The sequence below is a fragment of the Phyllopteryx taeniolatus genome, chromosome 7, assembly GCF_024500385.1.
Source record: "Phyllopteryx taeniolatus isolate TA_2022b chromosome 7, UOR_Ptae_1.2, whole genome shotgun sequence".
NCBI classification, from domain to species: domain Eukaryota; kingdom Metazoa; phylum Chordata; class Actinopteri; order Syngnathiformes; family Syngnathidae; genus Phyllopteryx; species Phyllopteryx taeniolatus.
In genome coordinates, this window is record NC_084508.1 from 26,226,151 (window position 1) to 26,244,527 (window position 18,377).

Here is an 18,377-nt window from a genome sequence, read left to right on the forward strand (position 1 = left end):
ATGTATGTATATATATATATACGTATGTATATCTATATATATACGTATGTGTATATATATATATACGTATGTATATATATATATATATACGTATGTATATATATATATATATACGTATGTATATATATACACGTATGTATATATATATATACGTATGTATATATATATACGTATGTATATATACGTATGTATATATACGTATGTATATATATATATACGTATGTATATGTATACGTATGTATACGTATGTATATGTATACGTATGTATACGTATACGTATGTATACGTATGTCTATGTATACGTATGTATATGTATACGCATGTATATGTATACGTATGTATATGTATACGCATGTATATGTATACGTATGTATACGTATGTATATGTATAGGCCATAGGCCAGTCACTTTCCTGAGCCACAAGAAATGAGTGTGCTTCCCAGTTCCAAATCTGTTGCCAAAGGTGAAGGGCTTGACAAAAAACGGTTACTGCACCAAAAAAAAAAAAAAAAAAAAAGAAAAAAAAAAAAAAGTGTTCTCCAGACTCCAACTCCTCAGAGTCAACGCTGCAGCCATGCCGCTCTCGCTCTGCTCTGTACAATAAACAATGCACATAACCATCATCACATGGCGGCCACGTCAATGCCCCACATTCAACATGGCCGCCACGTAGGCATGGGTGGCACACCTTTATAATTAGCTCAAGTCATGTTGTATATCTGTGACCCGGAAATACATCAGTCCCATTCTCTGCCTGCATTGTGCCACAGCGCCAGCAAACAACAGTGGCTAATTCTGGAACCAACAGACTTTGTCAACGGCATTTTAAGTGACAAATGGAAACTATTTCTGGACACATTGTACAGTCCTGACGAATCCGTTTTATCCATTATCCTTTATATCGGGGTCAGTTTTATCAAGGTTTCCCTGTACGAATACACGAACATGTCCTTTTTCAAGCAAGACATTAGAAAAATGCAAATATAAAAATGGCAAACAAATAACTGAAATTAGGCTGTTTATTTTATGAAAAGAGTTTATTTGTTAAAAAAAGAATTACATTACACTGGTCTGCTTGATAATGACTAGACGTAGAGCTGACTATCAAAAGTTTCTGCAAACTGAAGTCTCATTCAAACTTTGTCCCCAGTCATGCTCAACACTGCGCTCTCTCTAGCAGTCACACTGTCATCACCAGGCCAATATTTTTGTTAACACTATTATCTTTGTCCACACTGTCTACTAGCTAATCTTTGCTATTGGCACCATCAGATAGCTTAATCAATGTGGTATTTTTACCAGAATTTTCTTCCTTCTTCTCTTCATCCTCACTATCTGCAATCTCTCCCTCTTCTAGCTCTTCTTCCCCTAATTCTCTCTTTACTCTTTTCTCTCGTGGGGGCAATGATTCAGGGCTGGATTGTGTTTTTCTCAAGATGTTGCCTCTTGTTGTGCGAGAGCAATGCAGGGATGGGGAACGTAGGGTAAGGTCCTCGCTTGCGTGGTCCACAGCTACACTCTTTGTCGCACACTTATCGTAGGCTGACGGAGGCTCAGCTGAAAGTACACGGCCACATTTGCATATTAAAAAAAAGATTGCAAGGTCAAATATTGTTCCTGCAACAGAAAGTTAGCTACATATCCGACTAAACACACATGCTTAGTGTGATGATTTCGCTTATACACAGCATGAGTCCTATGTAAACACTGTGAAAATGAGGGAGAGTTCAGACAGGATGGGGGATGACGCTATGGTTTGGCCGCTTGCTGGTGCTCAGGATGGGGCAACATGCCAAGCCATGAGTTATGTAATGAAACTGGGTGGACATGTGAGAAAGAAAGGCTGGGTGGGGGGGGGTTTGAACTACAATGGGTTTGTTGGAACATTTAAATGTGATACATTTTTTGATGGACAATATTACATTAAATAGTCCTAACAAATGTTGCTTCAATAAAACTTCAAAAAATTTTGACTTTGCATCTTCAAACTATTCTAATTTTGGTATTTACTTCTGTTCACGTATGTACTTCTAGCAGGGGGGCCAAATACATTTTTGTCATGGGTCACATTGTAGTTACGGTTTCCCTCAGAGGGCCATGATACTGAGAAACAACATCAACGGTTAATTGCCTCATATTATTGCGCATACAGAACAAATTGAGGGATAACCAATTTTGAAATCACAAGGATACTAGTTTGTTTAGTTACTATAAAAATCGGAATTACTAACAAAAATATAATTTATTTTAACATTACATATGAAAATAAAAAAATTTGGTCCGGATTTTAGTAAGAATTATGGAAGTTGATCCACATGATTTACTTTCGTGGGCCACATAAAATAATGTGGTGGGCTGGATCTAGCCCACGGGCCTTGAGTTTAACACCTATGTTCTATTGGATCGATGCCTGTCAGGCCTGCCATTAATCACTGTTAAGCCTCAACAGCCTTATGGACAAAATGCTATCATTCAGGATTGAAGCTTGTCAACGCAATGGATTTAGCATCGGCTTTGTGTAATCTGGTGATAGAAGACCCATTGCAAGACAAAAACAAACATTCAATTACAGTGTTGTGATATGTCAAATTTTTTTTAACCTACATTTTGTTCTTCTTTTGCCAAAATATATTCTTGAGGGCGGCAAGGTGGCCGACTGGTTAGCCCGTCTGCCTCACAGTTCTGAGGACCGGGGTTAAAATCCCGGGCTCACCTGTGTGGAGTTTGCATGTTCTCCCTGTGCCTGCGTGGCTTTTCTCCGGGTACTCCGGTTTCCTCCCATATCCCAAAAACATAGAGTAGGTTAAGTGAAGACTCTAAATTGCCCGTAGGTCTGACTGTGAGTGTGAATGGTTGTTTGTTTATATGTGCCCTGCAATTGGCTGGCGACCAGTTCAGGGTGTACTTCGCCTCTTGCCCAGTCAGCTGGGATAGGCTCCAGCATGCGTGCGACCCTAGTGAGGATAAGCGGAACGGAAGATATTCTTGAGGTACAGGTGAAGCGTGACAAGAAGAGACTTTTTTATTGTCAATTGAAAGCAGAATGCTGACCAAGGGCTATAATAGCACAACGAGCTACGTGGTTGAACGAGAGTAAAGTTGACATCATGGGAAAATTACAGTTGGTGACTCTTCGCGATACACCAAGCAATTGAGCACCGCACATCCAACGACGCACTGCAATGGAAAAACTGCAACCCTGTATAGAGTTTTGAGGCTTTGCATAAAACAATGTATTATATATATATATATATATATATATATATATATATATTTTTTTTTTTTTTTATTGAACCACAAGAACATGGCCTGATTGTAGAAGCAGAAGATGGCCACAAAGTGAGAAACAAAGGCCAGAGTGTGGATATTGAATGACTGATTGTGGCATTTGCGGCAGAGACTCTCCAGACTTCGTTTTCTAGCCACAGGTACATAGGAAATTAATAATATAGGTTTCGCCCGGATTTGCTCCAGCTCCCTGCAAGCCTGAACAGGATGCATGCAAAATCCTCTTGGACCCTCCACATCCCGGTCACCACCTCTTCCAGCTCCCTACCTCAGGTAGGCGCTATCGAACAATGAAAACTAAAACTTGCAGACATTCCAACAGCTTCTTCCCTCTTGCCGTTAATTTCTTAAACAGTTCGCTTACAATTCCGTTGTAACATGCTACCAATTTTGTCTTGAGATTGTTGTCACATCTTTGTCGGGCCAATTATACATTATTCGTGCACTCACTGTAGTAGTCTCGCCACTGCACTATTTGCATATCTGTTGTTGACCAATATTGGCCACTCATGTGCTTGATAAGTATCTCCGCCATTGACACTCTTCTAGATTATCGCACTGCTAGTCACTTTAAATTTCTTGAAGTCTCTGGGCCATTTGCACAATGGTTACTGTACCAGACTATTGCTCTATTAGTCATTTCAAACTGCTCTAAATTGCTAGAGGACTCTGAATCTTTTGGACAATTGCCAAAAATAAAATACAAAAGTATTGGCATTACAACATGCTAACCTTTTATTGCTCAGTGACTCTCCGTACTGTGTTTTTATGTCTCAAAAGTATTTTCTGTCAAGTGGCTGTCTGTCGTCGTAGTAGACTGGCTCCAACTACCGGAGACAAATTCCTTTTGTGTTTTTTACATACTTGGCAAATAAATATGCTTCTGATGAGCAGTAAAGAAAATGGTTGGAGGGATATATACAATATATTCTATATTGTTATGGCTTGGTGGTGTTAAGGCGGCCGCCGACCGCATGGGTCTCGCTTACCCATAGAAGCTGGAAACAAAAAGAATGCTCATGTGCATTTTTGACTGGCTGTTACGACTGTTACATTGCGTCACTGTTTATTGTTGATTCAAGTAACGAAATGCAGCAAAACCAGTGGCTGAGGTTCGGGTGTTCATGAAAAGTTGCCAAACCCCACACACTGTGCAATAGTTCAGTTTCAGTGGTAGCTCGATGTGTGGTAGGCCTAACTCCTATAGCATGCAGTGGGGCCCGAGAGCCAGTCTAAACCCTTTATCCTCGCCTTTGTCATAGCATCTGATGGCTTGTTATCATTTCCTGTCCAGCTTCCCAAGCCATGGCATGTGTAATTAGCGGGATGTTTCTTGGACTAACATTACATCAAAATGGTGAGACAGCAAGGCCTTATCATTGAAAACACACACGTACAAAGACAGGAATAACCTAATGCGTCATTCAGTTGGAATGTGTAAGACAATGCTATGATAAAGGGCAAGTGTGGTTTATTATGACCAAACACAGTCAAAAGCCTCATCTGTCGAGAAACCAATACAATCAATAATATCTGAATTAAATGTTTAAAGATTAAGACTCGTAAAACTCCACAGGGAGCGACATACAGGTGACATAAGCACAATGGCTCCTTCCATGTCATTTCACGTCACATGAAGTCATTATTCAACAGTAAGCCATATTTCATCCTCTCTTTGGTTTGTTTGCTGCTGATTTCCAACTGGAGCTTCTGATGTTGTGCAGACCACGCTACTTTTTTGTCTAGGTAGCTAGCATGTTGCTACAGTGAAAAATTAGAGGAGGGGGATGTTTACAGTCCCTGTTGGAGAAACCAATACCATTATATGATCCTGTTGGAATCATTTTGATACTATTCTTTCTCATCACCAACCAGCAAGTAGAAGTGTCAACAGAAAAATGAAATGAAGCAAAGCATCAGGCATAAATCTTAATGTTTTAAGCATCAAATGTTATCAGTTCCAGATGTCAGTGCGTGCTGAGAGTTCTATACGAATTAAATCATGGTGTTTTGAATAAATCAGTGATTTACCTGGTCCTTTCAATGGAAAGTCCGTCCAATGATCGCTTAGTACCACATGGAGTGAAGGATACTCAATCAGTATCTTGTAGCTCAGGTTGTCTCTTAGGCTCTTCTGTAAGTCCATCTTGTGGTACCTATTCCAGATCAAATTCAGACCAATTAGTAATAAGACATGATTAAAACATGCAGGTTAAGAGATACCGTGGGTATGACACAAACTGTTACTTTTGTCCACCTGTCTGTCACACACTGAAACAAATATTAAAGCTATCTTCTGTTGCAGTGAAGATTCTGTTTCTTTGAACAGAAAGGGACTAAAGTAAAAATTCAAGTCATGTGAGCAGCTTCCATACCCCTAAAGGCACTGCTTGTTTGGGATGACATGGGTCTTGGCTTGCCTCTAATTAGTCCGGTCAAGTATTAGGACTGGTCATAAATCACCTGTGTAAATATTTAACTAGATTCTTGGGAGACCTGGTTTAATTTTACACAACATTCTTCAGAAACACTTTGCTGGGATGTCATCACCAAAAAAAGCATATAAGGTTGGAGTTGTACTGCAAGTGGCACTATCCCCGCAACCTGTCAAAGCCATTACAAAGACAGTTGTAGAGCTACTGCTTCTTTTGCTAAAAGCACAAGGAGACTGTGAACCGCCCGAGCAGACACCCACACAACAAGGCAATCCAAGAACTCTCCCAGAATTTGACGTGCAGTTTTTTTTCTGGCGGGCTAACTTCAAAAAAGCCCTCCCTCCCAGAAGGGAGAGATGGTTGTAGATCATTTGACATGATCCTAAATTGTAATGTGTTAAGACATTCTTGAGGGAATAGGAAATATAACTTTATTTTAGGTAAAATTGTGGAAAAAAACCATGACTTATTATTTACATTGGATATTATATTTACAAAACATTTAAAGCAGTGAAACTAGTAAATTTGAAGACAAAGGAGAGGTTGAAAGCGGGTTCTTAGGCATAAAGAAGAGGAAACCACCGACCCTAGAACTGAACGTGGGGACTTGGAATGTTGGGACTATTACAGGAAAAGCTTGGGAGTTGGTTGACATGATGGTTACGAGAAAGGTTGCTATATTGTGTGTCCAAGAGAGCAGGTGGAAAGGCAATAAGGTTAGAAGTTTAGGGGCGTGGTTCACATTATTTTAGCATTGTGTAGATGGGAAGAGAAATGAAGGCGGGCATACTTTAAAGGAATTGTTAGCTAAGAATGTCTTGGAGGTGAAAAGAGTATCAGATCGAGCGATGAGACTGAAACTTAAAATTGAGGGTTTTATGTATAATGTGATTAGTGGCTATGCCCCACAGGTAGGATGTGACGCAGAGGTGAGTGAAATTCTGGAAGGAGCTAGACGAAGTAGTTCTGAGCATCCCAGAAAGAGCGAGTCGTGATTGGTGCAGATTGTAATGGACATGTTGGTGAAGGAAACAGGGGTGATGAAGAAGTGATGGGTAGGTTTGGCATCCAGAAAAGGAACTTGGGAGGGACAGATGGTGGTAGACTTTGCAAAAAGGATGGAAATGGGGGTAGTGCACATTTTCCTCCAGAAGAGACAGGAACATAGGGTGAACTAAAAGAGTGGAGGTAGGTAGAAGCACACAGGTAGATTAAATCTTGTGCAGATTATCTAATGTGAAGCAGGTTACTGACTGTAAGGTCGTGGTAGGGGAGAGTGTGGCTAGACGTGATCAGAGGGTGGTATGTAAAATGACTCTTGTGATGGGGAGGAAGATTAAGAAGACAAAGGCAGAGAAGAGAACCATGTGGTGGGAGCTGAGAAAGGAGTATTGTGCGGCTTTTCGAGAAGAGGTGAGACAAGCTCTCGGTGGACAGGAGGAACTTTGAAAAGACTGGACCACGACAGCCAAGGTGATCAGAGAGACAGGCAGGACAGTACTTGGTGTATCTTCTGGGAAGAAAGGGGAGAAGGACACTTGGTGGTGGAAACTCAAAGTACAGGAAATCATACAAGGAAAGAGGTTTGGTAAGCAAGTGGGACACAGAGGACTGAGGAGAGGAGAAGGGAAAACATGGAGATGCGCCGTAGGGGGAAGGTAGAGGTAGCAAAGGCCGAACAAGTGGCATATGATGACATGTATGTCAGGTTGAACACTAAAGAAGGAGAAAAGGCTCTATTCAGGTTGGCCAGACAGAGGGATAGAGATGGGAAGGATGTGGAGCATGTTAAGGTGATTAAGGATAGAGATGGAAATTTGTTGACTGGTGCCAGTAGTGTGCTGGACAGATGGAAAGAATACTTTGAGGAGTTGATGAATAAGGAAAATCAGAGAGAAAGAAGAGTAGAAGAGGCAAGTGTGGTGGAACATGAAGTAGCAATGATTAGTAAGGGGGTAGAAAGGCACTAAAGAGGATGAAAAATGGAAAGGCAGTTGGTCCTGACGACATTTCTGTGGAGGTATGAAAGCATCTAGGAAAGGTGGCTGTGGAGTTTTTGACCAGGTTGTTCAACAGAATCCTAGCGGTTGAGAAGATGCTGGAGGAATGGAGGAAAGGTGTGTGTGGACCAGGAAGTGGCAATATTAGTAAGGGGGAAGTTAGAAAGGCACTAAAGAAAATGGAAATGCATGAAAATGGAAAGACAGTTAGTTGGTCCTGATGACACACAACCCCAATTCCAATGAAGTTGGGACGTTGTGTTAAACAAATCATAACAGAATACAATGATTTGCAAATCATGTTTAACCTATATTTAATTGAATACACTACAAAGACAAGATATTTAATGTTCAAACTGATAAACCTTATTGTTTTTAGCAAATAATCATTAACTTAGAATTTTATGGCTGCAACACGTTCCAAAAAAGCTGGGACAGGTGGCAAAAAAGACTGAGAAAGTTGAGGAATGCTCATCAAACACCTGTTTGGAACATCCCACAGGTGAACAGGCTAATTGGGAACAGGTGGGTGCCATTATTGGGTATAAAAGGAGCTTCCCTGAATTGCTCAGTCATTCACAAGCAAAGATGGGGCGAGGTTCACCTCTTTGTGAACAAGTGCGTGAGAAAATAGTCGAACAGTTTAAGGACAATGTTCCTCAACGTTCTATTGCAAGGAATTTAGGGATTTCATCATCTACGGTCCATATCATCATCAAAAGGTTCAGAGAATCTGGAGAAAATCACTGGATGTAAGTGGCAAGGCCGAAAACCAACACTGAATGCCCATGACCATCAAAAAACAACATCAATGTGTAAGGGATATCACCACATGGGCTCAGGAACGCTTCAGAAAACCAATGTGAGTAAATACAGTTCGGCGCTACATCCGTAAGTGCAACTTGAAACTCTACTATGCAAAGCAAAAGCCATTTATCAACAACACCCAGAAACGCCGCCGGCTTCTCTTGGCCCGAGCTCATCTAAGATGGACTGATGCAAAGTGGAAAAGTGTTCTGTGGTCCGACGAGTCCACATTTGAAATTGTTTTTGGAAAATGTGGATGTCGTGTCCTACGGGCCAAAGATGAAAAGAACCATACGCACTGTTATGGACGCAAAGTTCAAAAGCCAGCATCGGTGATGGTATGGGGCTGTGTTAGTGCCAATGGCATGGGGAACTTACACATCTGTGAAGGCACCATTAATGCTGAAAGGTACATACAGGTTTTGGAAAAACAAATGCTGCCATCCAAGCAACATCTTTTTCATGGACTCCCCTGCTTATTTCAGCAAGACAATGCCAAACCACATACTGCACGTGTTACAGCAGTGTGACTTTGTAGTAAAAGAGTGCGGGTACTAGACTGGCCTGCCTGCAGTCCAGACCTGTTTCCCATTGAAAATGTGTGGCGCATTATGAAGCGGAAATACGGCAATGGAGACCCTGGACTGTTGAACAGCTGAAGCTGTAGATCAAGCAAGTCCACATTTGAAATTGTTTTTGGAAAATGTGGATGTCGTGTCCTATGGGCCAAAGATGAAAAGAACCATACGGACTGTTATGGACGCAAAGTTCAAAAGCCAGCATCGGTGATGGTATGGGGCTGTGTTAGTGCCAATGGCATGGGGAACTTACACATCTGTGAAGGCACCATTAATGCTGAAAGGTACATACAGGTTTTGGAAAAACAAATGCTGCCATCCAAGCAACATCTTTTTCATGGACTCCCCTGCTTATTTCAGCAAGACGATGCCAAACCACATACTGCACGTGTTACAGCAGTGTGACTTTGTAGTAAAAGAGTGCGGGTACTAGACTGGCCTGCCTGGAGTCCAGACCTGTTTCCCATTGAAAATGTGTGGCGCATTATGAAGCGGAAATACGGCAATGGAGACCCTGGACTGTTGAACAGCTGAAGCTGTAGATAAAGCAAGAATTCCCCTTCAAAGCTTCAACAGTTAGTGTCCTCAGTTCCCAAACGTTTATTGAATGTTGTTAAAAGATAAGGTGATGTAACACAGTGCTAAACATGACCCTGTCTCACCTTTTTTGGAACGTGTTGCAGCCATAAAATTCTAAGTTAATGATTATTTGCTAAAACAATAAAGTATATCAGTTTGAACATTAAATATCCTGTCTTTGTCGTGTATTTAATTAAATATAGGTCGAACATGATTTGCAAATCATTGTATTCTGTTTTTATTTATGTTTAACACAACGTCCCATTGGCGGCACCGACTGGTTAGAGCGCATCAGCCTCACAGTTCTGAGGACCCGGGTTCAATCCCCGCCCCTGCCTGTGTGGAGTTTGCATGTTCTCCCCGTGCCTGCGTGGGGTTTCTCCGGGCACTCCGGTTTCCTCCCACATCCCAAAAACATGCATTAATTGGGACTCTAAATTGCCCGTAGGTGTGACTGTGAGTGCGAATGGTTGTTTGTTTGTATGTGCCCTGCGATTGGCTGGCAACCAGTTCAGGGTGTAACCCGCCTCCTGCCCGATGACAGCTGGGATTGGCTCCAGCACGCCCGCGAGTGAGGAGAAGCGGCTCAGAAAATGGATGGATGGACAACGTCCCATCTTCACTCGAATTGGGGTTGTACCTGTGGAGGTATGGAAGCCTCCAGGAGTGATGACTGTTGAGTTTTTAGAAAGGAGGATGAGGAGAAAAGGATGACACACTGTGGCGACCCCTAACAGGACAAGCCAAAAGGAAGAAGAAGAAGCTGGTCAATTTATAATACTGTACAGTGTTTCTCTGCTATTTGCAGGGAATAGGGATTGAGCCCTGCTGTGATCTGTGAATCTGCAAGTTCATTGCTCCTTATTGCTCCACACCGCCCTTAAATCTAGCAGTGTCTCTAGATGACGATAGTTCAATTGAGGTATTGGGTCACTGTCTAAAACAAATAAATAACTGGATGAACCAAAACGTCCTTCAATTAAAACACAACAAAACCGAGGTAATTCGTTTTTGGCAGTAAATTAAAGAGGATTGCGCTTAAGAACACTTGAGACAGTATAAGTCAAGGGATGCACCTCTCACGGAAACAATGAGTCCCAACCCATTAACAACTCCCTGAAACATCTATCAGTCTGCAAGGGGTTACAAAAGCCATTTCTAAAGCTTTAGGATTCCAGCGAACCTTCCCAGGAGTGGCCGACCTACAAGAACAGCAATGACTCATCCAGGAGGACACAAAGGAACTCAGGATAACTTCTAAAGAACTGTAGGCCTCCCTTGCCTCAGTTAAGGTCAGTGTGCATGACAACAATAAAGAAGAGACTGGGCAAAAATGGTATCCATGGCAGAGTTCCAAGGCAAAAACCACTGCTGACCAAAAAGAACAAAGGCTCGTCTTACTTTTGCCAAAAAAAGCATCTGAAAGACTTTTGGGAGAATATTATATGGGCTGACGAGATGAAAGTTGAGCTTTTTGGAAGGTGTGTCTCGTTACATCGTAAATGTAGCACAGCATTTAAGAAAAAGAACATTTAAAATCATCATTCCAACAGTCAAACGTGGTGGTAGTGTGATGATCTTGGGCTGTGATTGATGGAACCATAAATTCTGTTCTTTATCAGAAAATCATGAAGGAGAATGTTCAGCCATCAGTTTGTGACCTCGAACTGAAGTGCACTTGGGTTCTGTAGCAGGATAACAATCCAAACCACACCAGCAAGTAAAGTTCTGAATTTCATAAAAAAAACAAAATTGAGGTTTTGGAATAGCCTAGTCAAAGTCCAGACATTAATCAAATTGAAATGCAGTGGCATGACATTAAAAAGGCCATTCATGCTCAAAAACCCTCAATTTCTGCTGAATTCAAACAATTCTTCATGGAAGAGTGGGCCATAATATCTCCAGAGATATGAAAGACTCATTGCCAGTTACAGAAAACACTTTATTTCAGTTGTACGAAACAAGTCTATGACGACGGCGACCCCCCCCAGGAAAAACTCTTCGGAGCTATACGATTCACATAAATGGCCTATGTTGAGTTCACAACGGCGGATTTCGTCAAAAGGCGACTGATTTGTATGCATGATGAATAAATTTGCCTTGCCCAAATAGGTTTAGAATTGCCTATATAGTGGCAAAGCACCACTTCTATCTAAATAAAACCCATTTCAACATACCGGTACAAATCCCAATTCCAATTGGGACGTTGTGTAAAATGTAAATAAAAACAAAATACAATGATTTGCAGATCCTTTCCAACTTATATTCAATAAAATACACTAGAAAATTTAAAGTTCAAACTGTTGACCATGATTGTTTTTCTGCAAATATTCTCTCATTTTGAATTTGATGCCTTCGACACATGCCAAAAAAGCTGCGACGGGGGCAATAAAAGACTGAGAAGGCTGAGGAATGCTTTAAAAAAAACACCTGTATGGAACATTATACAGATGAACAGGTTAATTGGAAACAGCTGAGTGACATGATTGGGTATAAAAGTAGCATCCCTGAAAAGGCTCAGTTGTTCACAAGCAAGGACGGGGTGAGGTTCACCAATTTGTGAATAACTGCATGAACAATTAGTCAAACAGTGAAAGAACGTTTTTCAGTGTACAATTGCAAGGAATTTAGGGATTTCATCATCTATGGTCCATAATACCATCAAAAGATTCAGAGGACTTTGAGAAATCTCTGCATATAAGCGGCAAGGACAAAAACCAACATTGAAAGACCGTGACTTTCGATTCTTCAAGCGGAACTGCATTAAAAACCGGCATCATTGTGTGAAGGATCTTACTGCGTGGGGTCAGAAACACTTCTGAAAATCACTGTCAGTTAACGCAATTTGCCGCTACATCTACAAATGCAAGTTGTATCAGCAATACCCAGAAACGCTGCTGGCTTCCCTGGGTCTGAGCTTATCTTAGATGGACTGATGAAAAGTGTGCTGTGGTCTGATGAGTCCACATTTCAAATTGTTTCTCGAAATCATGGACACACCAGTGTGCCCTCTAGGCCACACTAAGAGAAAAAGGATCATCAGTAATCAGCAAAAATGTCAAAAGCCAGCATCTGTGATTGCATTGGGGTGTGTTAGTGCCCATGGCATGGGTCACTTGTACATCTGTGAAGGCACATACAGGATTTGGAGCAACATATGCTGCCATCCAAGGAATGTCTTTTTCAGGGATGTCGCCACTTATTTCAGCAAGACAACACCAAGCCACATTCTGTACGTTTAAGGCCTTTTCACACTCCACTTGCTCAGTGTGAAAGCCCCCCCCCCCCGTCAAAGTGCAACGTCGACGGCAACAGGGATAAAGCCATCCCATAGGTGGAAGTGCTGACGTAGCAGCCAACCATGAAGTAAACAAACGTTTTTCCAGCTAAAGAAGTAGACCACACCTCGACAACGTCGGTCTTTTTCACACAAAAAAGCCCTGGCGTTGCTCATTTTAAGGAGGAGCCGGAGGAGACGAGCTGCAGGAAAAAAAAAAAGGATATGGGTTCGCCCCATAGTAATGGCTCGTTGGAGAATTTAGGCTTGTTTGTGAGCTACAATTTTACCAAGAACGCTTTGAGGTATATTTCAGAGCAGAGATTTCAGGACAAAGAGAAACTGCATGTATTAGAGCATCTTCAATTTCCCCTTGCCATTTAAAATACGGCAAAATACCGCTCAGAAATCACTCCCCCTGGCCTCTCTCCCATTGGAGGAGCTTTTTAACATCACCGCATCAACGCACCAGAATAGAATATTTTTCTATCAGATGACGCAACAGTGAGCGTCAAGACGCCCTCTCTGCATTGACGTTTGGCGCCATGTCAAAACGCTCTGACACCCCCTCAGCACACAATCAATGGGAAAGTTGAGGGCGTCAGATGCTTTGCCAAGTGCAGTGGGAAAAGGCCTTTACAACAGCATGGCTTTGTAGTTAAACAGTGAGAGTATGAGACTGGCCTGCCAGCAGTCCAGCCAGACCAGTCTCCCATTGAAAATAGGTGGCACATTATGAAGTACAAAATACGAGAACGGAGACCCCGGATTGTTGAGCAACTGAAGCTGTACATCAGGCAAGAATGGGAAAGAATTCCATCTACGATAATCATTCATGATAAATTTCGAAGTTAAATTACAGAATGTGGTACAAACATACAACCTATAAAACAATTTTAGAGCTGAGAATGAGTAAACACGGCATACGTTACCTAGTAAGGAATACATATAGCACAACAAAGAGGCGTTTGTAGTTCATAAATTTCATTATATCAACGGAAGTCACAGAAAATCTATAAGCCATGCCCCTCGGACTTACGTCACAAGCAAGCCAGTGGCGACGTGTCGTCTGCCTCTGATCTTTTTGACGGTTGTTTGTCAACTGTAAAAATCAGGAGATATTGTTCGAGATTTGTAGCGTGCATGTGTAGGCTACTTGATTGACACAAAAACTCTGAAGCCTTGGATCAATGCAGCGGTTCAATGGCTTTTCCAGGTGCATGATTGAAGCATGGACTAGTGCAAAATCTGCTCGTGTGACAACTGCCAACACACAACCAGCAGCGAATACACACATAAATCCTTTCCCAAAAAATGTAATATCAATAAAGTTTAATTATTTCCATAATTCCATTCTAAATAATATTAGTCATTCGAACTGCTCTAAGTGCTAGAGGACTCTTTTTGCACAATTGTCAAAAAAAAAAAAAGAAGAAATAAATAAATAATAAATTAAAAAAGTACCGGCATTACCAGATAACTAGCAACCCTTTACTGCCCAGTGTCAATGTCTTTCTGTCTCCAAAGTGTTCTCTGTCAATTGACTGTTGTCGTACTAGAGCGGCTCCAACTACCGGAGACAAATTCCTTGTGTTTTTGGACATACTTGGCAAATAAAGATGATTCTGATTCTAAAGAAAACTAAAACATTTTCATAGATTATAGATTCAGGGCCCACAATTTCAAGTATTTATTTGTTTATTTTTACATAATTTGGGCTTCCAGCTAATAAAACACATGGAATCAGGAATTCAAGAAATTTGAATACTCTGAAGAAATCACCATTTACTTCTCAATTTTTGTCGAAAAAAAAGAAATAAATTAGGGTCGCACATTAAATCAATCAAAATATGGTACTTTCAATACGATATGTTAATCTTCAATACTTGGTTGGGAATCCCTTGGCTTGAACCACTGCCTGGATGCGCCGTGGCATTGAGGCAATCAGCCTGTGGCATTGCCTGGGAGTTATGAAAGCCCATATTTCCTTGATGCTTTCTGTCGGTTCTTCTTTGCTTTCGGGTCTGGTGCTGAATGGCCTGACGTCGCTGACCTTGTTTTAACCTTAACGCCGGTCATGTGTGTCATGTAGATTCAACATGACACACATGACCGGCGCTATATACCTACTGGGTGCGTGCCTTTAGCGTCCTCCTTCACACTCACCCTACCCCCTTTACGTCCGCATACTGTCCTCAGCCACGTCCGCTTTTCCTCTGTATAAGCAGCGTGTCGGCAGGAAATGCTCCCAGTCAGTCAAGCGGAGCGCTCATCACACAACAACATTTATAGATTTTTTTAACTCGGTGCACACATCAGGCGCGCCGCATTATAGGGCGCTCCGTCCATTTTGGAGAAAATTTAAGACTTAAGTGCGCCTTATGGACATGAAAATACGGTACTTCCAAATACTGGCAAGCTTTCACCTGACGTACCTTAGACAACAATTCTTTTCGAGGATTGTAGACAAAAAAGAAAACAGACTTTGCTGTGAAAATGAGAGTGGCACATGCCAAGGTGAAAGGCAACTGCAAAATTCACATTAATTTACAGTACATTTTCACTGAATTTAATTATGGTTTTTTTTGTGTGAAGTTCATGTTTGTTTGGTTTTGTTCCTTGAACACTGATTTTGTGTTCAACTGATGCGTGGTTCATTTTAAATTTACATACCTGATTTGAATTTAAAATAAACCATTTTATTTTTCCAATTATGAAGTTTTTGATGAATGGATGTATGAAACTTGCAGGGTTCAGGGCCTCCAACAAGGTTAAGAACCCCTGGTCCAAAATGTCTTATTCTGTTGACTTCAGCCAAGTCGGTATTGTAAATAAGAATTTTTTCTCAACTGCCTTACCTGCATTAATAAAGGTTAAATGAATAAAATAAATAGAAAATGACCCTTTTTGTTTATCAGTTTTTCAGAGAGAAATGCATGTACAATGTGCTGGCTTCATCATAAAAGTGTCTGTTGATTAACCCCAAATACAGTTAAGCTGCTCTAGCAGGCTTTTCGTGACATTTTTGTAGTCACATTATAAAGCAGAAGCCATGGTCCTCAGAGAGCTTCCGCCGCATCAGAAGGTTCTCATTGTTCAAATGCATCAGTCAGGAGAAGGGTACAAAAGACGTTCCAAGACATTAAATATATGGTAGAACCCAGTGAAGAAAGTCATCATTTTTATATCCATTGTAGCTCACCTGACTGCGTTTGCTTTCCATCCTTCTGCCTTCATAAAAACATTGACATCCTCAATTGGGGCATGTACATACCTCTTCAACCTGAAAAATATATTCATATCAACACAGTGTGTCAACACTAAGCTACGACTAAACTCTTAATCATCCAAAAAAAGGCTTACTTCTGGCGTATCACAGGGTCTGACTCTGTCGGGTGTATAAAAGGCATCAGGATCTGTTCTAGAGTTAGCCTGTCACACACCCTAAAATAAAAAAATATATATACCGGTAAGACAAATGTTAAAGAAAATACATTTGGTATATGAATGGCAACATTTATAAAAGTCATAAAGGTCACTATTGAAAATACTGATATAGTAGACTAAGATTGCAGACCATAAAACATCCGCAGTTAATTATACTTGCATTGGAATTTGGTAGTGAGATTTACCTTTTCTGGCTGTATTCTGTACCGCTCTGTGGGAACACAATCTTCAGGTGCCAAAGAAAAAGTTTTTCTCTACATGAAACAAAGTCAAATAATTTTTAGTATATTTTATAAAAGAGTCCTGATTGATTTCGCTACAATCACACATCAAAACAGTCTCAGTTTTGCCAAATCTTTCAGACTGACGATACCGCAATAAATTTAGATTTGCTTTATGGAGACATCTAGTATTTTTTTTAGAGAATAATTATAGAGCATAAGAAATCATACAACATGATACGTGATTAAGATGAACCAAACAGTCTTTTGATAAGATGGCCAGTATTATCTGTCAAAGCAAGAAAGTTGTTTTGTTTTCAAGTTAAAAAATGAATACTGCACTGTCCAGGACTGAGTAATAACTGATTCAGACTACAAGACCAATTTGGTCTTTCACGATTGCACTGTCAGACTACTGCCATAAAATCTTGCCGTATCTCGGGTAGACAGTAGCAACACTACAAGACATGTACCTTGACATGTATTTTTCTTCGCTCGCATACACTACTACAACGCTTTCATACATAATTCTGAAAACATTCCCATAAACACTACTGCAAAACTAAACACTATTGAAAGACTTGCATAAACACTACTGAAACGCTCTCATACACAGTACTGAAACACTTTTGTACAAAATACTGAAATGCACTCATACACGCTATTGAAATGCTTTTGTACACACTACTGAAACACTTTTGTACACACTACTTTAGTCAACAGTGTGTGTGAGGTAATCCTCAATTATGTTCCTGACAGCCCCTCATAGTTTGTCAGGTTCACGGATGAGTCAAACTCAGCCGTCGTTACACAGAGCACGCTGCGTCCTCGGCGGGCGGCTGGTCTGAGAGTTTCCATTACCGGTTGTATGGTGGCGTCTCCAAAGTGACATGGAGCAATGCTATTAACTAGCTAATGTGCAAAGTATGGCGGCGCCCTCAAAAACAGGTAACACTGTGTTTATTCATTTGAAGAAGTACCACCACCACCGAAGCGATTATGTGGAAAGCATAAAAATGTGAGCGCAGTCAGTACAGCCTGTCACTCACTGCACAGCACACGTCTCATTAGCAGTTAGCCACTGCTAGCGGTGAGGCCACCAGACCAAAGCAACTGTGTGTGTCATCATTATTCAGGTGGGGTAAAATGACAAAACTTGTTATTATTAAAGATGATGGACTTTTGAATGTAGTGATAATAGAATCAACAATAACAATAGCATCATAACTGGAAAAGGATAATGTTTACTTGGCTTTACACAATCATGATTTTTGGGGCCAGAGTTTAAAAAAACGATAACTGATCACCGATCTGATCACAAGACGGAGCAATGTGTCTATTTAAATGTCTTGTTCATTTATTGTATATACTTGTGTACTGTATACTGAGTATCTTCAAAAGTATTCTCGAGCATTTTAGACAAAAGGTAAAACAATGACCTCTGGGGGACATTCAAGGATTGGCCACTGAGATAAGTAAGTTTTCAGCCAGGTCAAACCAACATTACAACATGACAGAAATAATGGGTGCTAACTTTATTGAAATTAACTTACTTCGCACACACCGAAACTTTAGAGCATGATTCAACAGAACACCAGCATGTTTACGTACAACTGTTAGTGGTAGCACTAGCTTGCTACGCTACATAACGTTTTGTTGCCTGCTTCAGAGTGGTATCGTATTAAAAGTACGTGAACATTCCTCAAGCAATCCTTGAATTAAAGTCCTCTCTCGAGTACCAGTAA

The 18,377-nt window shown here is 40.9% G+C and overlaps 1 protein-coding gene across 4 annotated transcripts in view; it reads right to left on the minus strand.

The window, feature by feature from the left end:
• Positions 1 to 1,018: 1,018 nt before the first annotated feature.
• The window catches only part of znhit6 (zinc finger HIT-type containing 6), a 39,086-nt gene continuing 21,727 nt past the window's right edge, over positions 1,019 to 18,377 (minus strand). For 2 of the 4 annotated variants that reach the window (XM_061779720.1, XM_061779719.1), the window contains 5 exons: positions 16,597 to 16,665; positions 16,328 to 16,408; positions 16,167 to 16,247; positions 5,320 to 5,444; positions 1,019 to 1,557 (listed from right to left, as the gene is read on the minus strand). In XM_061779720.1, the coding sequence (XP_061635704.1) occupies positions 1,247 to 1,557; positions 5,320 to 5,444; positions 16,167 to 16,247; positions 16,328 to 16,408; positions 16,597 to 16,665 (667 nt within the window). In that variant the 3' untranslated portion in view covers positions 1,019 to 1,246. The remainder of the gene's footprint in view (positions 1,558 to 5,319; positions 5,445 to 16,166; positions 16,248 to 16,327; positions 16,409 to 16,596; positions 16,666 to 18,377) is intronic. The other 2 variants (XM_061779721.1, XM_061779723.1) reach the window with 2 other exon arrangements.